Source organism: Lagopus leucura, unplaced genomic scaffold (genome assembly GCF_019238085.1).
Source record: "Lagopus leucura isolate 7727_CA_CO unplaced genomic scaffold, USGS_WTPT01 Super-Scaffold_100012, whole genome shotgun sequence".
In the NCBI taxonomy this organism is placed as follows: Eukaryota; Metazoa; Chordata; class Aves; order Galliformes; family Phasianidae; genus Lagopus; species Lagopus leucura.
The window spans coordinates 20,804,413-20,827,981 of record NW_024962267.1 but is presented as its reverse complement, the minus strand read 5'-3'; the positions used below and the strand labels follow the sequence as shown (position 1 = coordinate 20,827,981).

The 23,569-nt window shown below is 49.8% G+C and overlaps 1 protein-coding gene across 3 annotated transcripts; it reads right to left on the bottom strand.

The window, feature by feature from the left end:
* Nucleotides 1-428: 428 nt before the first annotated feature.
* On the bottom strand, nt 429-23,287 carry LOC122181769 (aryl hydrocarbon receptor-like). Of its 3 annotated transcripts, XM_042874457.1 has the most exons (10): nt 23,219-23,287; nt 19,079-19,266; nt 8,497-8,615; nt 5,760-5,849; nt 4,140-4,218; nt 3,828-3,952; nt 3,469-3,671; nt 3,256-3,365; nt 2,812-2,953; nt 429-2,663 (listed from the first exon to the last, which is right to left on the bottom strand). In XM_042874457.1, the coding sequence occupies exons 1-10, from the start codon at nt 23,257-23,259 to the stop codon at nt 1,157-1,159; spliced, it is 2,604 nt and encodes an 867-aa protein (XP_042730391.1). In that variant the 5' UTR covers nt 23,260-23,287; the 3' UTR covers nt 429-1,156. The 3 variants fall into 3 exon arrangements, with proteins under 3 accessions (XP_042730391.1, XP_042730392.1, XP_042730393.1); XM_042874458.1 differs by lacking the exons at nt 19,079-19,266; nt 23,219-23,287 and adding an exon at nt 14,693-14,948; XM_042874459.1 differs by lacking the exons at nt 8,497-8,615; nt 19,079-19,266; nt 23,219-23,287 and having other exon boundaries at nt 5,549-5,847.
* Nucleotides 23,288-23,569: the final 282 nt, after the last annotated feature.

Below are 23,569 nucleotides of genomic sequence, written 5' to 3'. Positions count from 1 at the left end.
AAATTCTTTACTACGAGGTAGGTGAGGCCGTGGCAGAGGCTGCCCTGAGAAGCTGTGGATGCCCCTTCCCTGGCAGCGCTCAGGGCCAGGCAGGATGGGGCTTTGGGCAGTCTGTTGGGCTGGGTGGATTTTGGGGACCCTGCCAACCCAAACCAGTCTGCAGTTCTGTATAGGAAACGCAGGGGCCAGGACCCTCCTCCTCCAGCCTTAGCCCAGAGAAAAACTGAGCAGCTTCTGCAAGTACTTGCTCAGCTGAGAGGGAAATGGAGAGATGCTGTTCGAGGTCACAGATCACAGAGTGGCCCGGGTTGGAAGGGACTCCAAGGACCTCCAACCCCCCCACCACAGGCAGGGCCACCAACCTGCCCATTTAATACCAGACCAGGTTGCCCAGAGCCCCATCAAACAAACTGTCACACCACTTTTTACTACAAACCACATTTTAATACACAACAAAGTGCAGTGAGTGAGTTGCAGTCCATCTTTTCTTCCGCCCTGACGCTGGTGAATGACATACAAAGAAACCACAGAGTGGAAAATGAGACACTGCCACGAAAACAATCCACGGATGCACAGACATAACACATGCAGTCGAGATGCAAGCAACGGAGCAGCAGGGGTCTGCTGCAGCCCCCAGTGGCAGAGCACTGCAAGGTTTGAGGCTGGTCAGTGTGTAAGGCTCACATCAGGTGCTTCTCCAGGCTGCTGCAGAAGGGTCCAGCATCGCTCTGCTGCCTGCACCCTACAGCTCAGCATCATCCCACCCAGTGCTGATGACTTGCCGAGGCCACAGGGCGTCCTGCAGCATCCCTGCCTGGATCTGGTTTATTAAGGATAGATGCAGGGCTGATGGAGCTCTGTCTCAGAAACAAATTTTAAAGCCACAGAATCGGTCCTAAGCACAGAGGCAGGTGGCAAGCACTGCCTCCCTTGATGCCTTTCTCATTGCTTTGGCAAAAACACACCATCTTCCATCTGATGGCATGGGTAAAGGTAGGGAGAAAACCAGGGGAAGGAGCCATCCCTGTGGTCTGAAGCACCTCTTTCCCTCCCTGGGTTCACTCACTGTGCACACAGCTGCAGTTACCTCACCCCACTGTCTCTCCAAAGATGCCCCCCACTGGCCCTCACGTCCTGCAGTCCCCAGCACACACCTTCACTGGACATTACATGCACAGAGGGGCTGCCTGCCTGCCAAGGAGGACAGTGGAAAGACAGCAGCTGGCTCACAGGAGGACGTCCTCACTCCCACCTCTGCAAAGGGAGATGCTGAGCAACTCGAACTCAATCCTGTCAGTGTTCCAGGGTGGTTTGTGCAAGGTAAAGCACTTGTAGGTATTTTAATGGCATCCCCAAGAAAGGAGTTCCCGTGCCTGAAGACACCCTGGCTCGTTCTGTACTCACGGTGACGCAGCATGATGCTGTCTGTCTGATGTGTGCCAGAGCCCTCACTGACCCCTAGCACAAGTCCCTGAGGTTGGGGCCATGCGTCCCTGCTGAGCACCTGCTTCCCATTGCAATGGGACTCTCTGGGGAAGCTCCCCCAGCTCTGGGAGCTGCTGGTCAGTGCAGTTTGTGATTCCAAGGACGCTCCTGTTGCTCCCAGCTGTTTTGGAGCTGCCATCCAAGCATCCAGTGGGCAATCTCCTGGGGAAGTGCTCTTGCCCAAAGTGCTGCCCGGGTTTGCCCATACTGGGACATCATCATGCTGTTGGGACACTAGAGTGCTGGAGTCCAAGGGAGGTGGGCAGCTCAAGCCCATCAGAGTGCACTCAGACTGGCTCTGGCAATCAGGAATGATGGTGTCTATGGGAATAGAGGAAGGAAGTACTACTTGAAACTCCAGTCCTGAGTTGACCAACTGATCCTCTGCACAGGTCTTGGTGCTGGAGCCCAAGGCATCCAGAAGCATCCTCTCCTCCAGACTGGCTGGGTTAATCAGGATCTGCTGTTCTGCTGGAGCAGAGCTGCCCTCTGACATAACAGAGTCCAGAGAGAGCACAACATCCTGGCCTTGTGCACCAGCTGCTTGGGGCTGCTGTGGGGCTTCTGGATTAAATCCCCAGTGCTGGAATTGAGCCACATAACACCCTTCCTCACTGCAGTGCATGAACTCCATGCTCTTTCCATCACGCTCCCTGACCAGCATCTGCTCCATGTAAGAGGGCAACTCACTGCTCAGCCTCTCACCAAAGTCCTCAGGTGGCAGGTCCTCCACGAACAAGCTAAGCAGAGCGTCCTCCCACTGCTGTAGCTCTGTACTGTCCATGGTGAGGCTCTGGGATACGTTTCCATCCACCTCACTCTTCTCAAAGAGGGTTTCAATATCCACCAGGAAGGAGCTGCTGTCCTTGTCATGACCAGCTTTTCCATCTTGGCTTGGTCCCTCAAGCTCTGCATCGAGATCTGGCAAGGTGAACTGAGGGACATCAGCATGGGAGAGAGAGATGGATGCATCCTGTTCCATCGTGGTCCCCAGAATAGAGTTGGGATCTACAGCATGCTGCTTTGTATGGGTGTCTGTCTTTGTCTGAAATTCCTCCTTAGCCTGAAAGGAGCCTAGGAAATTGGACTTTTTCCCATATATGATCGCTTCCCCTGTGGCAAAGCTGAAAGGCAGCTGAAGGCTTCGCTTTCGCAAACATTCCTCCCCTTCTTCATTTCTTCAGAGTGGAGGAAAAAGAGAGGGAAACACAATGAGTATATTCTGCAGGCCAGGCAGGACCAGCCTCCAAGCAGCAAGATGGGAGCTCGCAGACTTGTCCAAGACCCTGGGCGAGGGGACGCAGCTGGAAACCCAGCCATACTCACGACAGGACTCGCTGCTGGGCGACGATGCAGTCAGGCTCACCCCCTTTGTACACCAGCCAGGCATTGGACTGCAACCACACCCAGGTGCCCCTCTTGCTCAGCACCCGGAAGACTGATATCTCACTCTTCCCTGTCTTTATCACTGGGGCAGGGAGAAAAGAGAGGTGGCACAGAGACTCAGCTGGGCACCGCAGGGGCGTGGGCAAGTTGTGCCTAGGCACAGAAGCAAAAACTGCAGCCAGCACACCGTGCTGCATGTCAGGGTGTCCCTGCACAGGATGGCACTTTACCAGCTTTCTGTGCAGGTATCAAGCAGGACACCTCATCACAGCTCCTGCAGACCTCAGGAACACAAGGGAGCACGGCCAGGGCTGCACAGCTGCCAGCCCACAGACTTGCCACAGCCCCAGTGTCCCTCCCTAGGTTGCTCCCCTCAGCACTCACCTCTCACATGGCTCTCTGCACAGTATATCATGTCGGCTGCGTGCACAAACTGGTACCCGGACCCTGTACTGCACAGCTCCTCCTCTGTGTAGCCCAGGATGACCTCCCCCCTGAGGGCAGAGCACAAGGCATGGGCACCCTGTGGCACTCTGGCTTTCTGTTCTGCACTTGTGGCCACGGGTTTTGCCATGATGAAGGCGGGAGATGCCATACCAGGAATCACAGGCAATGGGAGTAAAGTCCAGCTTGTGCTTTGATTGGAAGAACAGCGCCTTGCTCTGAAGCTCCAGGATGGAGAAAGGCTGAAGTGGAGTCACGATGGCAAAGAGGGCGAGTGGAAGAGGCCCCAGGGACGTGTCTGATGCCCTCTTCTGCTGCCCAAGAAGAAGTTTCAAGCGTCCTTGGAAATTCAAGGTCTTGCAAAGGATGAGAAAACAAGGCAGGCAAGGTGAGGAAATAGGAGCTGGAAACCAGACTGCCCCAGATCACATCTGCATGGGACACGAGTGAACACAGGCACGCAGCAATGTGTCCAGGGGTGATGCCAGTGCTTAGAGGCATCCTGGCATTACCAGAAATCCCAAGGAGTTAGCTAGCAGGCAGCGCAGGCGGCAGGTGAAGTTCCTCTCCATGCAGCCAGAACACTCAGGGCACTGGTGATTGTGGCTTCCTGCAACGCTGCATCCATCAGGCACGGCTGGAAAAAACAAGTGGAAAATGAAGCCACACCTTACAGACCTGCTAGGACACTGCAGAGCTGCAGGAAACCACACACCTGCTGGTCACAAGTGGTTCCCATGGATGGACGGCAGGTCCTGAGGTGGGGGTTGGACCTCTCTGGGGGTGACTAAGGCTGAGCCCACACTTCCCAGCCCAGCACTCACCACTGTGCAGCTGGCAGTGGAAAGCAGCTCTGTCATCCTTGTGGATCAGCTCGTAGATGCTCTGGTAGATGAGATCCGACTGGAATGAGAAAATGTGGAGAGCAGGTAGCACCTAACAGGTACTGACCCCTGGCTTTTCTTTGTGGGTGGTAAAAGTACAGTTACTGAGGATAAAGAAATGGGAATAAAGGGTTTTGAGCACAGCACGGAGATGTACCAGATGAACCTCCACTAGGAATGGCAGGGATCGAACAGGCTCTGTCATAGAATGTGCTGCCGACCCACAGCCCACACACAGACTTTCCATTCCATCCTAAAGCAATGGCACGTTTTCCAACTGATGAGGCAGCAGAGAGAGGTTTAAGTTTAGAGAACAACAGAAGAGTGGTGAGGTCTGAAAAATACTTTTGTAAACAGAGCAAAACCTACAACTTCCTACTGTGTGAGAAAACATGTGCCAGAGCATGCCACAGGTACCAAAGGTGTGCCAAGAAGGCGGAGTGAGCCTGGGCAGCTGCACTATTAGTTGTCCCAGGTGCAAGTACAACCAGTGGGTATATGCTGGAATAAACTGTACAGATATTAGTGACCTGAAACACACTGCTACCAGGAGAAATCCCCTTGGAAGGTATCTACCATTACCACACGCATGCTTGGTGCAACCTGGAGTTGTTTCTGCCTCAATTCTTTTCAGCACGTTAGAAATACCCATCCTTGTCCTGAACAGAAACTACCATTTGACTAAGCCTGTGGGAGTGTTCTGGTGCAAACCATCTTCCTAGGAAACACCAGCAAGTTCTCACACCTTCTACCTCCCAACACACACCCCTTCTTCGATAGCCATGTCTTGGAGCAGCCTTTCTCAGCCTGGTCCTGCAAAGTCATGGCCCTGCTGAGCACACAGGCAGCTCAGGCCATCCTCTGCCATGTCCCTGTCCTCAGAAATGTGCCAGAACAGAACTTCCTGCTTAGCCAGACGTACAGGAGAAGAAGACCACTCCCTGCCTCAGACAGCTGGTTTGGCCCACCTGCACACGAAGATCCTCCTACAGTGAGCTGGGAAAGGGTGCAAAGAGAACAAAGAGAGGAAAACATCAGTCTGCTGTTGAACCAAGAATCAGCACTGCCCACCTCACAGCTTTGTCTACAAAAACTGAGTTTGGTAGCCTCATCGGGTTCCTGTTGACTCGATCCTTTGAGCTTTAGAGGAATCAGAAATAATGGGGTGAATGGGGAAAGAGACCTTCTTTTTCTATGGCACCTCACATAAACCTCCAGGCACTGATGATGCTCACCACTGTGATAACCCCTCCCGCCCTCTCAGTGAAGGTGGACGTGCCCATCAGTATGACACCACGGGACGAAAAGCTCACACCCCTCTCACAAAGAGGAAAGGATGTAATGCCTACCATTGCTCAGTTTGCATCTGTGGCTACTAAGCTCACAAGCACGTTTGTTGGCTTTCACAACCCCTGAAGAACACAATTCATTTGAAAACATCCATCAGGAGTGACCAAATTCTGGGCAGGGAGAGAAAAAGCAGACATTGGCTGGCCAGCATCTCCTTCCCAGGCCTGTGCTGCATCCATGTGTGCACACTCAGGAAAAAATAGCACCCACCTGATGAAAGCCCAGATAGTTCTGCACGGAAGGGGAGACGTAGAAGATGTAGCCGTCTTCAGACACAGTGATGACAAACCCATTAAGTGCCTGAAAGTATAAATTGAGCCCAGAGTTACTCTCCTTAGCTTCAGTTTAGCAGCTGGCTGGCTGGACTATCTTAAAGTGCTGGTGTTATTTGGTGGGGAGGTCTCGCAGCCAGCATGAGCAATGATCAGAGATAGCCTAGACGTTTTGGTAAACCACTGTATTTTGTAAAACATCACCTGTGTTCACATACAGGCAGGGCAACTACTGTATTAAGAGGCATCAGCTAAGAAGTACACGAAGTAAAGACCAAATTCAGTCGCTGTTATTGTTCAAATATCATCAAGCATCTGGAAATAGCAGCCACTCTGTACTTTGAAAGTCCAGAGGTGACAATATCCGGAAAACCAAAGCCCAGATGAGGCCCTGGCAACTGTATTTGCAATGTCTGACATGACATCCCCCATGCCCTGGACATGCAAAACGATGTGTCTTCTAGGAGCTAACACCATCCCATCTAATCAGCCTCTGGTTACTCAGGACAACAGTCCCTTCCTGTTTGATTTCAGTCTTGTTTCTGACTAATGTCTCAGGAGTCTCCATACTTTCAAAGGCCTCCAAACACATCCTGGCATTGAAGTGCCACTGTGAGACACCAATCTGCAAAAATTCCTCTGTTCCGGCCTATGCTGCAGATGACAGAAGACAAGGCTTCACATGCAAGAAATGAAAACAAAAATCAACTCCATAAAACATCTTTGTGCTCACACCAACTGCCAGCTTCACTTTTTGCCTTCCACTCTACAATTGCATGTACATGGCCTGCAGTTAAATACATACCCAACCAGTAGCTACTTGCTTAAAAACAGCCTTTGTAGTCATTTGTGTCACATCCTTGGAGGTCAGGAAAACAAATCACAGAACCACACACAGTTTATGAACCTCTATGAAGAATGTTGAGGCTCAAAAGTTCTTTCCCCCAGCCTTGCAATCCTGACATGAGTGCAACCTTCAGAGAGTTGGCAGGATTCCTGTGTGCTCGGGTAACTCCCTCTACCCCAATTTGCAATTCAGGGCAACTTCAAGTTGCTACAGTGGTAGAAGCATGATTTCTTAGTATGACAACAAACAAAGCAGACCACAGGTTGACCACCTGCTAACACCAGAAGCTAGCAGGGATGGACAACTCGTGGTCCACCCTGCAGCTCATCCTAGGTGCACTGTGATGGATGGGATGTTCCAGAACAAAGAGAACCAGCTGGTCAATGGAATAAAAGGACAGAAAAATAAAAATCATTTTAATTATCTTGGATTATTTTAAAACCTGTTGGTTTAAGCATTTTGCTTGATACACATCAAGCTTGATGCACATCCAGCAGGCAGGGAGACTGGTGCTTTCCCTTCATGTGCTGCAGCCCCCACCAATGAGCCCTGAGTCAAAGCTTTTGGCAGATTATAACATGTGAATAAAATACTTTTTAAGGAAAAAAAATGGGCAGCTCAGCTGTAGGGATTTTGGTCCTATTAACATCCCACATGCTATCCAGATGCCTTCAATCATCCACAGCTGCCAATGCTCTGATAGCTCAGCAAATTGCCAGCCATCATGTGGCCTAGCTCAAACTCCTGGAGAGCACTTGGGAGAAGCCTCACAGAGAGAGTTGGGCAATTGCTGGCTCCCTTCTGGCTATTGTGTTATTCCTCCAATTCATCTGTGACTATCATACTTGCAGACATCTGAGATGAAGAATCATAGAGACATTAACATTGCAAAAGACCACTAAGATCATCTAGCCCAATCACCGAAGATGGGAGAAGAGAACTCAAGATGCAAAAAGCACAGGCACAGGATGCCATGGTATCAGGATTAAAGCCACGAAGATCGAATGCCTTCTGCAGACCTGCCCTGCATCCACAAGGAGCATCATATATTTTCACTTGAGATGCCTAAGTGTTTATTCAGCAAACAGCCTTTCTAAGGAACTTTTCTGAGCCATTTCCTTCTGGCTCACATTCACAGATTGCAGCCTGAGCTAGCAGCATTCCTGCCAGGTGAATCCCTGTCTCTTTGCTCTCTGACACTTGGCGAGGGCTGTTTCACTTGACATACACTGGCCTTTTCATAAGGCAAATTTGCACTGGCCATTGATTTTGTCCACAATAGCTTCCCAGATCCATCTTTCTTCATTTTGCTCTCAACTTTCAAACTGAGCCTGGGTTTCTTCCATTCCAAACAGCTGTGAACTCACGACACGGAGCTCGTGTAGGGAAACCAATTCCTAGTGGGCATGTTATCACACAGCTATCTCCTGTCTTCTCTTGGCATCCACTGGAGCATAAGGAACGCACCACCCTGGAAATTCATTGGGATCATTCCCTACACTGCTGTATGTGATGCCTCTGCACCCTTCTGGACAGAATGGACAAGCTTGCATATTGGTACCTGCCACACTGTAAGCTAAGCCACAGCAAACTGAATGAGAGAAAATGAGCCAGGCAGTGCCTCCAGTGCCCTTCCTGAGGTGCTCAGTGCCTGCTCAGGATGCAAAGATCACAGTGAAGCACCTCCTGGCAAAAAAGGGTCTCCTCTTGCTCTACAGCTGGGACCACACATCCCACTGCTGCTGGTGCAGTCTGATGGGCAGGGCCCAGACACTGTGTCTGGCAGGAGCTAACGGACAGCCCCATCGACCAAACCAGGGCACGGTACCTGGAGCAGCAGGTCCCCCTCTGGAAATGGCTCCCTGTTGATCTGCAGATGTGTCTGTCCATTCCATCCTGGGGCTCTGGGCTGATCCAGCATGCAGCTGCCAACATCCGTACCTACAGCTGCAAGTAAGGCAGCAAGAAATCAGTGTGGATAGGCAAACCGGGAGTCTCTCCCTCCACCTCTTCCTCCTCCCCTCCATCTCAGTTTTGCTTGTGAATGGGTGCATCATGCGTGTGCAGGCAGCTCAGAGGAAAGAGAAAGAAGTTCAGAATGGGTGGGAACTGGAGCAGAGCCCCTTTACAAAGGCATCCTCACTTGCTCAGCACTTCCTCTAAGATGGTGTCTTCCCTGCTCAGTTCCATTTCTGGGAAATCTCGCTTCTGCCAAGGTCTGAATCAGGAACAACAGAGGGGAGTAGAGTGTGACAGGTTGGGAAATGCAATCACCACAGTAAGAAGTCTTTAGCTCAGGGCCTGGTAGAGCTGGAGCTCACCACTGTGGGCCAAGTGCTACCCCATTCTTAGCTTCAAGCTGCCCCAGTGCTGTCAGAACTGCAGTGGAGAAAGGCCCTCCTGCCTTCGGGACTGATGAACCTGTGGCTGTGAGCTTCCCATGCTGATTCACAGGCTGCTTCAAGCTTCCTTGATCAAAGCCTTCAAGGCAACACCCACAGGTGCAGCTGATACTGGAGGAAAGGTAGGAAATGAGGAAAAACCCTAAACCACCCTAGGTCTGACCACACATTTAATCCATCCCATGGCAACAGATTACCTCAGGACCACTTCAGACCCCTTCAGGCCTTGGGTAATGATGGGTGATGCACAAGCAGCAGCCACGTCCCCTGTCATCCCTATATCGCATGCTCAGTCTCTCAAGGGCATGGCATGGTCTCCCCAACCCCAGCATCCCTTGGGTGAGTCAGGTCAGCCCATTCCCCAGATCAGCATTTCCCCATGTGTAAGCTCACATTTTTTCCTGCAGGGGAAAACCATCCTGTGCAGACACTTCCCAAACAAGCAAGAGGTTGATCAGCCTGGACGAGGGATGTGAGCCCTCTGGGAAGGGTTTAGAAAGAAAAGGTTCAACATCTAAAGGTGTTTCAAAAAACAGATGCAAGGCAGCCATGAGACAGAAGCCCCCACCAGGCAGTGGGGGATCACAATCCCATCTTGCAAAGGCTTTCAAAAAGTCAACGTCCTTACAAATCAGGACGAAAGCAAACCAAGAGGAGAGCTTCTCTTATGATTGCCAAGTGATCCACAAGGAAAAATATCTAAAGCCCATTTGTACCATTGGTATGACTTCAATTTGCACATGATGGGGTGGAATAGTTTCAAAGCAAAACTTTTTTTTTTTAATTTATTTTTCTTCTTTTGAAGTGCTGACTCCTCTCTGAAGCATTGAACTAGGGCAGGAGAATTCAAAAAGAAACCAAGTTCTTCCAAAACAAAGCTCCCAAAGGGTGGAGAGGATGCACATGGTCCCCAGCTTTTTCCCAGCAGCATTCAGCATGGAGAGCTGCAGCAAGCCAGAGGGAGCAGCATCCAACACAAAACACCTGCTTGCTCATTTTACTGTTTCCAGCAAAATGATTTCACCCTCCCCTCCCCACTAGCAGCACAATATCCATCTTCTCAAGGGTTTTTTTGATTTCTCCTTGGAGATGCTCACTTCCCCCTACATTCTCAGTGGCAGAATGGTTCATTTCTGCACAGCTGTGCTGGAAAACTGCAGATTCTGCCTCCTATGGGGCGTTTAGGATGGCCTGGCTTGGGTAGAAGGCTTAGGGGTACAGAGAGCCAGTGGCAGGCCCCAGGAGCTGCTATTGAGCTGTCTATTTCCATCGGTCTGATACTTTTAGTTAGGTCTTGGGACTGCAGATGACTTTGCTGCTGGGCTGAGGCTGTCCTCAGGAACCACAACCATTCCTCAGTGGTCTGCAGAGTCTGGAGAGCTTCTGTAGGGGAAGAGCCTGCCCACCTCCAGGTGATGACCCTCTTAACATGTCGTAACTGACTACTTTGTTTCCCCAAGCTCTCCATAACTTTCCCCAAGCACCTGCAGAGACAAGCCTGGAACAAAGCATCCCTACGGCTTTTGCCCCTCCAGGAAAATTTCCAAACTCATTCACACTCAAACTGCCAAGAACCACAGGGGCTAAAAGTGATCCCACAAGAGATGGGAGATGAGAACAGCCACACAGAGGACTCCAGGCCTACACAACAATCAAGGGATACAGAGGCTATTTTCAATCATTTTAGTTTGGAAGGGAAACAAATCCTTTTAATCAAAGAGCAGAAAAACCACCCCATTTGCACCCATGAGAGAGAGGGAGCACTTGTGAAACATCTGCTCAAGGCACGTTACCTCCTGGGGGATTTCACCAGCACATAAATCCACTCCCATCAGAGACAGCTGGCAGAATTGCTGCCCCACAAAAGGCAGTGCTCCCACTGCACGTGCTGGCTGGCTCTGCTCACTGATGACACAAGCTGATGGCTTCAAGCCCCCTGCCCTCCTGCAGCTGTGAGGCACTGCTGGGTGACAGAGCTGACAGGCAGTGCTGTGCATTGGGTAAGTCACCCCCAGTTTAAGACACACATTATAGCATAACATTGAGACTCCCACAAGAAACAGTCAAGATCAAAAAGTTCATCCCATTAAAAGAAACCCCAAGCCTGCCTGAAAACCATTTAAAAGAAGTAGTTTTAGCTCTCTGCTGTACTTCATTCCCTTGCATATCCCCCAAGCCCAGCATGGGAGCACAGAAGTCACCGCTGATTCTTTTTGCCCTTTCTTCCTTTCCTTTACTAGACACCCTGCTTCCATATCCACTGAAAAATGAGCATAAAATAAGCTTCTGTTAGTTTTTAAGGCTAATGCCAGAAAATCTCAGCACCCTGGTGAATCACATAGCAAGGATTTCCAGGAAAACAAGCAATTAATGCAAGACAGGAGATAGCATGACACACAAGTGATCTGCAGTTACTACACAAATCCCTGGCACTTGCTGAAGTAATTTAGGGACCATTCATGTCTTCATTGGGCTGGGAAAGAGGCTTTTGGTGTGCAGTGTTAAAGAAGAGGGGAGGAAATACAGCCAGACACAGCAGATCCTGGTGCTCGTGAACTGCACATACATCCCCAATAGCACTCAGCTGGGTTGGTGATCCTTGCCTTCAACAGGAAGTTTCTAAGCTTTGCAGTGTGGAGAAAGAATGAGAAGAAGGAGCAAAGCGATCAAAACTCTTCACCTTTTGCTCACTGTATTATTGAGACAAATTATAGCAGTGTGACCACAGAAACTGACATGTCCTTGCAAACTGGCATAGCTTTGTCAACGGGAAAAAAACATTATCAGTAAAAGATCCTGGGGTCAGTCCTGCTCCCATAGGTTGAGTTACACCAGTCGGAGATGAGAGACTTCACCTACAGCAAAAATTCCCCTTTGAACAGATTCTGGGGATGTTTGGTACCACAAAACCAGGAGCTCCCAGATCTTCCAGAAACACCACGCTGCTTGTAACTGTTTTCCTCTTGGACCCAATCCTAAACCCTACAAATTAGCACCAACTTTCTCCACCATTGTTCAACCATTGCACAGTGCCAAGCAGAGCAGGTACACATCATCCAAGTAAAACATCCTTCTGCAGGTAAATGCCAAATCCACAGATCAGAAACTGTTGCAAGAAATCATCCAGTATTCTCCCAAACAGTGCATGAATCCCTGAGGGAGCCCACGCCACCCCCTCCAACCTGCTGCTACAATCCTGCAGGACCTTGCCCACAGACTTGACTTCTTTCATTGAATTAGTTACTTTAAGACTAGATGCCTGCAACTCTGGGTTATGGGAATAACAAGCAATAAGGAGGTGAATAGAAAAGCTGTTTTAATGCTGGCTGCAGTGGTGCCCCACAGCAGAGCATTACAGAGTCAGACAACAGCAGAGGTTGGAGAGACCTCCTGAGATCTCTTAGGCCAACCCTCTGCTCTAGCAGAGTAAGTCCCCAGCACAGGCAGGGGCCTGGCATCTATCCCTCCTAACTGCACAGTGCAGGGACAGTGAGTGTCCCATATTGCTGGTGGGAAATGTGGACGTAGGAGAACACATCCTGCAACTCTTTGTCAGATCAATGGTGTTCCAGTGGGACATCAGCTCCCTCTGATGACAGAACCATACTGCTCAGCTCATCCTCAAGGGATCACAGAATTGTAGGGTCTGGAAGGGACCTCCAGAGATCACTGAGTTCAGCTCCCCTGCAAAGCAAGCCCCCTACAGCAGGCTGCACAGTTGGGGGTTTTGAATATCTCCAGAGAAGGAAAATCTGCAGCCCCCCCAGGCAGCCTGTTCCAGTGAATGCATTTTTGCACCAGCACCTGCTGGTGCTCAATTGCTTGTCTGCAAAGGGCAGCTAACCTTCCCCAGGCTGACAGCGGGCTGTGTGTGGGCCAATGGGTCACAGGAGGTACCTTACTATTGGCCATTGGTCTTATGAGCTCCAGAGCGTGGTCTTGTACTTGGAGAGGGCTTTCTACTGCAGATGCTGCCACCTGCATGACCTTAACCTGGGACAGTGGTATAGCAGCACACACCCTGAGCATGCCCCCTCCACCTGGCAGAACATTTTAAGCTCTGAGTTCTGTTTTTGTTTTGTTTTTGCTGCTCTTGTCTTTAGCACAGCCAGAACTTTGCCACATCAGCAATTACTCCAAGATGTTTCTCCACAATCCTCAGCATCTGCTTCTTTTGTTATGCAAACTCTAGAAAACAAACCCCAGCACAGATCTCCAGCTAGCTGGAGGCTTTCCAAGCCACTCAGCACTAGACAAATCCATCCAAGCTTTGAGGTCTCACTGTTTGCAGCAAGTGGGGGTCCCACCACATCAGGAGTCCAGGGCACCCAGCAGCACTGCAAACGCAGAGCCAAGCTTTCCTCCTTTGGCATACTCTCACAAAGATGAGGATCGGCGAAGTCCCTCCATATTTATCCAGAACACTGTTGGATCCAAGTCCAAGGAGCAACCACTGCAAATTGCTGTTTGTGGACAGAAACGCGGTGAGGTTCATCTATCTTTTACAGAAGTAACAAAAGTGACTTGAAGTGACTTTTTCTTTTGATGGTTTGACTGCTAAGAAGCCAGAATGGGCCAACTGTAGGGAGAAGTAAATGAAAAACTGGACAGTGGTTCACCCTGTTCTCACAGCACCTGAGAAGAGCTCCCAGACGTAGAGCAGCGTTGGCATCACAGAGCTGTTCAGAACAAAGCCATCCTCCAAACTGAAATGTGGGCTGTCATCAAGTTGTCTCCCAGAGGTAGAACTCTAGTTGCTCCTACTGCTAAAACACATCTGTGCTTGAAACCATGTCACAGCCTATGATGGTAAAGCACAATCTAGCTTACTCATTGAAATAAATCCTAGTAGGCAGGTTTCAGTAGCACCAGAGTTGTCCTTGCTATCCACCAGCACTCAAAGGCTATATTCAATGAACAAAGCTTGGAAGAGATCAAGCCCTGAACCTTGCCATGTTTTTCCCATATAACCTAGGGAAGGACTCAAGCTTTCCAACTTATAGCAGGCTCTAACAATGGGAGTCTCGTGGTGTTCAGAAGAAGAGTGAACACAGGACTCCTCCACTGTTACAGGTTCCTGCTTGCCCCAAATGCATGGAGCAAGCTGTTTACTGTCTTGCTGGCACTTGACATGCACCAACTGGGGACCACCAGAACTCAACACATACACCTCTCATATGCTGAGACTGAGATGGTGCTGCACCACACTATTCCTTGGAGAATGAGGAGATCAATCCAAGCCCATCGAATCCAAGCTGGGAGCTGGGCGAGGCTAGCCTGGGGAAGGCTGTAGGCAGAGCTCCCTGTGGCTCTTATGCACCTACAGGAGTAAAATAGGCAAAGCAGATTCAAAGCTAAGTCAGTCCAGAGTTATTACCCTGCAATAACATCTGATTTCCAAACAGCACCATGCACCAGAACAAAGTTCAAGTAAAAAATCAAAACAAAACGACGACAAAAAACCCCACTGTTTCTTTCAACTTTCAAAAATGAGATCCTTGTGAGCTTCCAGCTGCAATCATGCTGACCAGGATCCTAAGCAGAAATCATGATAACAGTGACCCTTCTCCAATCCAGCAGAGGACTCAGAAGCATCTACCCATCTGCTGCCCATGCACTCACCTTGGCTGTCCTCTTGCTGTGCATGCTAATGACCTCTTCCTCATGTCCCAAGAAAGACAAGGATGAGCCAAAAGCAATGTTATGCAGGAATAATGCAGGGATATCTCAGGAGGGACATGCAAGCTTCATACCAGGTAAGAACAGAAAAGCCACGGCAATGCCAGAGGTTTGGAAAATCATTTCCCAGAAAGTTTGGTCATTTATTCCTTTTCTGCTTTGAGTTTGTTGATATGAATGGGCAGGAGGGGTTACCCTATCCCATGCTAAGCATGCTGGCTGGGTATGCAGAGCTCTGACACAGAGCAAAACTCGCCTCTAGGTCACTGAGCCTGCATGCACCTGACATGCAAAGCATGCACCTGGCTTGCTCTGTCCAGCAGATAATGCAGTCTTGCACAAGTCATGATGCAAACACTTACAGTAGGCACAAAAATCTGTACAACAAACCCAGCTCTAAATCCAACACATATAAGGGCATCTAGGCTTGTTCCCTCAAAATGACAGCCTTGCTTGGAACAAGATATAACCTGGTGGGAACACCAGGAAATGGTCACTTCTTCTGTGAACTGTAGTCAAGTCCCAAGAGGGCACAGATCAATCATTTACTAGACAGAAGGTGCAGAGCTTGTCAGAAAACATTAACCATCCTTGCCAAGCTTTCAGCCCATCTATACACGTCAGTACCATTTCTGTTAGGCTTAGAAGAGGTCTTACAAAACATTTCTGAAACATTCCTCTCTGCTTGTTTATGGCACTTTGCAGGGCAGATGATTTATGGTGATTTGGGGCAGCGTCACAACTGCCACGTGCATTTTCATGAGTGTGCTGGTAAATGCACTAGTTTTCCTGCTTCAAACGTCCAGGTAACAGCTCTCACTGGTTTAAGAATAGAACAACCTGCTCTGATGAAGAGCTTCTGTCAGACAAGCTTAGCCCACGAGCTGCAGTAGGACAGAGGCCAGGGATGTGACCTTACAAGGCACAGCTACTGGATGCCACTTGCATTCTGGTGTTGGACATGCAAACCTGTCACAGCCAAAGCATGTTTCTGAACACTCACACAAAGCCTGACCAGCTCAGCAGAAGCCAGCCTCCAGGAAGGCTTCCCTAGTAATTCAAGCAGGTGTTGTATGCTCTTCAGGTCAGCTTGCCCTTCTCCATCTGGGGAGCAAGGTACATGGATCCCTCCATCAACACTAAAAAGAAATCAGATGAAGGTCTGTCACCTCTGCAGGGTCTTCCTGAGAAAGTTTCCAAACCAAAAAAAGCTGTATTGGGATGAAATATGAAGAAGAAATATGGCCAATGAATGCATGCAGGTAGGACGAGAGGATTGTTCCATCCATCTCTCACCAGTTTCTCCCTAAACATTTGAATTGAAAAGAAGGTGAAGAAATACACCACCAGCACCAAAAAGCCAGACCCGGGAGCTCTGTAACGTATAAGACTGGGATCTCAGGCAGTCCAAGACTATGCTTTCCATGAATGTCTGTTTATTGCAGTCACAAGTAGAGAAAGAGTGTAACTGATCTTGAATTGCCTCAAGATCAGGTGGACCAAACCCTGAGCAACTTGACCTATCTTGGACTAGATGACCTTTAAATGTCCTTCCAACTCAAACAGCTTTATGGCTCTGTGAAAGGCTGCAGGTGAAATATGCAGGTGAAATACAAAGCAGAAAGTAGCAAAGAGAGATTAGATAGTGAGCATGAGTCCATTCCTCGTATCTGTTCACACCTGCTTTCACATGCAAACTCCTGCTCCAAAGCGCTGAATATCTGCTGCTTTGGCTTCAGGTGTGCAGGGATCTCAGTCTCGGATGGACTTTCTGGTACATTGCAAGAACCACCTCTAGCAGTGGGATTTTTACTTCTAACCTACAGCACAGCCTGTGTGGGCACACAGCCAGGATTGCCAGCACCCGCCTCGCTGCCAAACCGGTTATAACCACGTACTTTGGCTCCACACAGAACACACAAACATTTCTCCTAGGAGAAGGGGCATGTGCCTGGACTCACTAAAAACATTTGGAAAGGAGCTCTATCAATATGACACAAATCAGAATGCCTGACTGGGTGCTGAAGGGGACAGCAAGGGATGGAGATGCTCGCCAAGGCGATGCCATGCTCTCCTGCTGCTTCTGCAGGAGGGAAGGCTGCATGAAATGGAACACACTCAGCGGCAAAACTGAACCAGAGAGAGCAATAGGAATGATTTTGTTGTCTTCTCCCACAGCGCCTGAGATGATAAACCATAGGCAGGTTGCCATGACTCCTTGATGACACATGGCTTCAGCAGACAGGGCCAGAACTGACGTTGATCTCAGTGAATCAGTAGAATGATCTGAAGTCAAACAAGATTAGTTTCAAAGCAAACATGGGCAAAGCAAGGGAGGGGAAATAAATCAAGGGCACAGTGCCCAAATGGCAGTAATTGGGCTGGCAGAAGGGCTCTGCACTACAAGGATGGGTTTCAAGCTGAATGTGAATATACACGATGATGATTGCTTTTCTAAAGCAGCTCTCACCCTGGGAAAATGCATGCTGAGAGCACACAGTGGGATGCACTCCTGCTCAAAGGCAGAGACCCAGCTGAAGTGTGCTCGGCAAGGGGTCCACTCATGGTGATGTGCATCCCTAGCTGGAAGGGCCCAGGGAGAGCCCCAGGGGACAGCTTACAGACCGGGCATAGGGCAAAAGCCAGGAGAGTTGAGTTTATTTGTCCTAGAGGAAAGATGACTTAGGAAGAGTTTTGGAGTGTAGAAGAATGCTGGTGGCTTTCTGACCTCAGTGTGCTCTGCCTTCATCTTCCCTGAAACAGCACAGTTGGGTCCATCACCTCTCCCACAGAGCACAAGGCACTGGTGAAGAACCATGTGCCTGTCCCTGTCCCCTCACCATGCCAAGCTTGTCTCCCCCAGCTGCAGGACAAGCACTGCTCTGCAGTATTTACCTGCCCTTGTAAACAAGTTATGAAAGCAATCCCCAGCTGCCTTTCTGGCTTTATTTGTGTTGCAGTCTGAAGTTCACGTCCCACCAGCAGGGAGGTGACTCATGAACACGTGGAGACAAGCCTGCCTGACAGGCTCTGTATGGCTGTTTCACTTCCTACCTGCTGCAGAGCCCCATGGCACTGGTACAGAGGGACAGCTGTCCTCCTTTGAACATCAACCAAGCAAGGCAGGTTGATGTTATGCCACCACCATCACCTTGCACAGCAGTAGCATTCCAGACCTACCTTGCCCTCACAGCGTTAGGCTGCATGTCAGCGAGGACCTAACCACCCAGGGGGCTGAATCCTATTTCCCAGATTCGTTCCACTGCAAACAGCAGTGAGCCTCCAATGTACACATGAACTCCAGGAAGAACAGGAAAGAAATGAGCTAACAGTGAACATGTGCCTTAGGATCAACTTTGCTTAACCTTCCATCCACAGGGCATCAGGGTGACAAACAGAACAGCCCTGCATTGGATTTCCTACCTATGCTTGACCAGAAGAGATGCAGCAGCCCACAGATCCCTATAATGTAAAGAATTTTTTGAAAATTTTCACATGGATATCCCTTCCCCCATCCACGTCCTGTGTGGGCTCCTGCAATGTCTTTCCTGGACATTCCTGGTGCCCAAGTTGTCCTTGCTTTCCCAAGGTTGTTTCTTTTCAGGGACTTGTAACTCCCTGAAGAGGTTTAGATCTGGATGTGAAGCAGTCAAAAATGAAGGGCATTCTTTCCAGAAAGGACAAAAAGTGTTTTCTCTGGAAGATTTGAGGGATTGATGTCCCGTGATCATATCTCCCAGCTACACCACTGCCTACACATTTTAGGAGACGTGGCACTTTTCTCCCCAATTTTCCAGATTATCTTTGGTCCACTGCTAAAGATGCAACATCAATGCAGTATTTAAAAGAGGATTATAAACAGGAGGGGAATCAACTTTTTACAAGGGTAGACAGTGACAAGACAAGGGGAAATGGTTTTAAGCTCAAGGAGGGAAGATTTAGATTGAATGTCAGGGGGAAGCTCTTTACAGAGAGTGGTGAGGTGCTGGAACAGCTGCCCAGAGAGGCTGTGGATGCTCTGCCCCTGGAGGTGTTCAAGGCCAGGTTGGATGGGACCCTGGGCAATCAGGTCTAGTACCAGATCTGGAGGTTGCTGGCCCTGTCTGTGGCAGGGAGTTGGAATTCAATGATCCTTGAGGTCCCTTCCAACTCAAGCCATTCTGTGATTCTAAGATTAACATTCAAGGGTTTGATATCACAATCATCATCCTGTCTTCAGGGGATACAACTCTCCACCCCAAAGCAATCATCACTTCAGGATGGGATGTGCAGCAGGGATTGAGCCCAGGTGCTTTCTCACTCCTCTCAACCCTGACACAAGGCACTTACCCGTAAGATAATTCTTCACCTTCAGGTATCCTACCGTCAGTCGCAGGGTGGAGAGTTTATCAAACCCGGTGCATACATCTTCAGAGAAGGGCAGCAAGCCAGTCAGCTTGTTCAGTTCCTCATTGAGTCGATCTCGATGCCTCTTGGAGGGGCTGGACTTCACCCCCTCAGGAGGTGGTGGTTTGGGGCTGGAAAAGGCAAAGCAGAGTTTGATTAAGTATGTCCAACAGGCTATTCCCAACCCCAGAGCTGATGTTACTGCACCCATAACAGTAAAACACTGACAGATCAAGGTAAGGCCATGAGATAGTAAAAGCAAGCCCCAACAAAGCCATGAGGCTGGGGACAACATGGCCATGCCATCTGGACACCTCGTGCAGTCCCTGGTTGATGTCCTCCAGTGGGAACATGTAGAACCTTAACGTGTCAGCAGAATACTACAGCCTTGCTCCCATTACCAAGCCTTGGCAGGGAAAGGGACACTGAGTGGAGACCTACAAGCCATCAGAACATCTCTTGGGGGTCTCACAAGAGCATCTTTTGGTCCAGTTAGACTCTTCCACCCTTGCTCCTTTCTCTAACTCCTCATCCTGCACCCATCCCACATGGCAGGCCCCTTCCCTGTCACACTTCACATGCTCACATAAGCTCCTCAGGATGGCAAATGCTAGCTGAGCTCCTCAGGGGGTTCTACCAGCAGTCCTGCCCAGGGCCTGATCAGCACATGGCCAGACACTGGCAGTGAGCAGACGAACAGATAGTAAGAATGAAAAGTAAGAAGGTCCAAGAAGATGTTTTTGAATTTTTCTTAGTTTCCTTTAAGTTGTCCTCCTGCAATCACATTTATCATCTTACGCAGAAGGAAGCCCCACAACCAGACTTCTTTTCTTAACTCATGAAGAAGAGTGTGAATGCTGAACCCAGTGAGGGTGACAGAGCACTGGAACAGGCTGCCCAGGGAGGTGGTGGAGTCTCCTTCTCTGGAGATGTTCAAGACCTGCCTGGATGCCTACCTGTGCGACCTACTGTAGGGAACCTGCTTTGGCAGGGGGGTTGGACTCGATGATCTCTGGAGGTCCCTTCCAACCCCTACAATTCTGTGATTCTGTGATTCTGTGAATCCATTCCTTTACTTGTTAACTGATGCTACAAAGGGAAAGCACACATGAAAATCAAAAGTAGTACTTGGATGAAGAGATACCACATAAGGTGGTTTAGGGCACAGCACTTAGAAAGCAGCCTTTCCAAGCTTATGATCTCTAATCCTTTCATATGGGCACTTCCAAACTAAACATCTGATGCCAGACTTAGGTTCTGGGACAAACTCTGAGCTTGCAGGTTCTGTGAGAGCAGCTCTAGTCTGTCACAAGCTGGCTTGGAGAGCCAATCAGCTGCAGTTATTACACACTCACCACCACTGAAGTCTCAGCCACAGTGGTTAGGGGTTAGCTAATGACTTACATGAATCTGGGATGTCACCTTGTCTCTTTTGGATTCCAATTTTTTAGCTTGAAGAAAAACAGTTTAGATTTCATGAGGGACCCACACCCCACTCTGTATTTGGTTGAATTGCATCTCCTAACATGCAATCTGTGTTGTTTTGATGTAATTTGTGTAACCACAAACTCTACCTCCACAAAGCAGCTTCAGATAACAGGATCTGCCAGTATTTAGAAGCAATTTAAGCTCTTCCCTCTAATACTGCTCTCAAATCCCATCTGGCAGGACTGCTCACATGTGTGACAACAGAGGAAATGAGTACTAAATGAAACACAACGAGGTGTCCGTTGAATTCTCATTACAGAGAGCTACTGATGGGTCTAAACATGGATGGAAAATTTCTCCAGAAAACCTCAGTCGGGCTGTTTTGTAAGATGAGAATCAGGATGGACAGACCTTGCTTCTAGAGAGATTAGGTGTAACTCATCACCAAACTTATTTACACAAGCCAAGCAGAACACTGGCACTGATGCTTTGATGTACTCTGTTAGCCACTGGCTTAACAAGCCCTTCTGAAACTGCAGTCATCAGGGAAGAAAAATGAAATAGCTTTCAATTAGAGCGTCAAGGAAAAAAACAAGCAATTCTGTAAGTAATTCTGACTTTCCTCAGGTATCTTTAAGGAAAAAGATTTTTCTTTTTCTTTAAAGATATCCGAGGAAAGTCATATATATATATATATTTATATATAGTATACACACTCGCTACACAGGCATGCTCCACAGAAAGAAGAAGGGAGCCAAGCAGGCAGTGCTGCTCTTTATGGAAGGGGAAATATACAGAGACATCGCAGGGTCTCCTGCTATGGAGGAGCACTGATGGCACTTGCATAAGTGGGGTGTATGGCCAGCACCAAAGCACTGCAGGGAAAGGGCAGGAGGGCTGCAGAATTGCACTGTCCCATTCATGTAGGCCAACGCCATGCCCTGCAGCACTGATCTCCAAACCATCCTCATGGATGCCAGAGACAAATGTCTTCTGGGTGCTCTTCACTCTCTGTGCAGTTATGAAGCTTTAAAATGAAGCCAGCAGGAAAACTGACAGCCCCCATCACACACACATAGCCTGGGAAAGGCACAGACATGAACACAACCCTGTTATTAGCCATCAGAGAATCTGCACAGGTGAGCACCAGTGGGGAAACCATGCATCCCCTGAAGGCAGAAACTTTGTCTGCTAATGTGTTTGACTTTCTGTCCTTAACGGTTCTGCCTGTAACCTGCTGGCAAATCCTTCTGGGAAGAGAGTGGGAACATCTACAGAGACTGTGAGAGCCCCAGCAACTGGAGCTGCAGGGCTGCCAGGATGCTGGGGGGTGACCAGGACTTTGCAAGGGACAAACTCGCACATGTAAGGAACATACCCAGGCAGTGCTGGGAGAGGCGGTGATGGATTGATGGTTGGCCTAGATGATCTTAGAGGTCTTTTCCATCCTTCATGATTCTATTATATCTCATCTCCTCTCTTCTTTTCCTCCTGCTATCCACTCTGTGCCTATCACCACTACTAAAGGAGACGTCAGGGTGTTTGAGCCGTGGGGTAGGGTGAGGGACATGCCAGGATATGTGAGGGACAAGCCCAGGCAATGCCTGGGTGATGACTCAGTCAACTCCTAAAGAGCCCAGAACAGTGTCTGTGCCATTCAGTCACAGAAGGGTCCTGCTGTCACCATTTTGGTTTGGTTGGTGTCTGGTGTCTCAACCAGTTCTGGACTGGAGCCAACTACAGCCCTTCCCTGGGTTTGGGCTGGACAGGTGTCTGTGTCCTGCCAAACCTGCTGAGATTCCCTGTCTCTAGGACAGGCTCCATGCACACTTCCCAGGCATTGTGTGGGGTCTCGGGGACAACACACTGAGAACTGGCAGCTCCATGCCTGCACAAGCAGTGAGAAAATGTCTTGGGAGGGTCTGCATCCCACAAGCAATACTTGCTTTCAGTCTCCCAGTGCAGAAACGGTGCCAGAGTCCACGATGAAGCTGCTGAGAAAAAAAGCTACAGCCCCTGCATTGGCCAGGGGAAGCAAGGACACGGGGAACACACGGCTGTGAGCAGGATAAAGGCTGCAGTGCTGCCTCTCCAGCTGCCCTTTGGATGAGGAACCCTGTCGAAGTGTGGCACTTCTGCAGGCTGGCAGGAACTGAGGGTGCCCAGCACCACATTCAGGCAGATCGTGAAGAAACACTCCCTCCTCCATCGCAGGCTCGAGCTCAGCTCATCCCTCCTTCCTGCAGACCTCAGAAGCAGGCACTTGAGCCTCCCGTGTGCCTGCCGATCTCAGGCCTGGGCGACTGCAGCAAGTTGGGAGGAGTAGAGCACAAAAGTTGGGAAACAGCGTCGGACCGTGACGAAGCCCCGCGTCTGAGTTTCTGAGGGCTGGGGAACTTCGGTCAATAGGGACCGGCGCACAGTCAGCCCGCATCTGCAGCCAAGCACAGCCGAGCATCCCCAGCTGCCTCCAGAAACAGCGCGGGCTGGCTGCCGTTTTACTTCGCCCTGCAGCTCAGACTCCAGCAGCCAGCACCAGCAGCAAATAACGCTAAGCAGGACGCAGAGCAGCCCTGCCCGCTACCCCGGGCTCGCCCCGCAGCAAGCTCCCGCCCGCCCCTCAGCCCCGCGGGCAGGGTCCCCCTCCGCACCCACCTCCTGGGCACCGGCTTCTTTCTCTTCCTCCCGGCGTACATCTCGCCGGCAGCACCGAGCACCGCCGGCAGCGCCCGAAGGAGGAGTTTAAATGGGAGTGAAGCGGGGCGGCCCCGGTCCCAAGCCGTCCCTCCGTGGCTCTGCCCAGCCCGGGTGCCCGGACAGCCCGCAAGGCTTTCCCTGCTTCTTGGCCGCCGTGTCCCTCTTGCGACCACCCTACTCCCTTAGCAGCTGGTGGAGAGGGGTTGTAGTCATAAAAGCATAGAACCATACAGTCACAGAATTGTTAAAGTTGGAAAAGACCTTCTAGACCATCAGGTCCAACAGTCAGCCTGTCCCACCGTGGCAGCA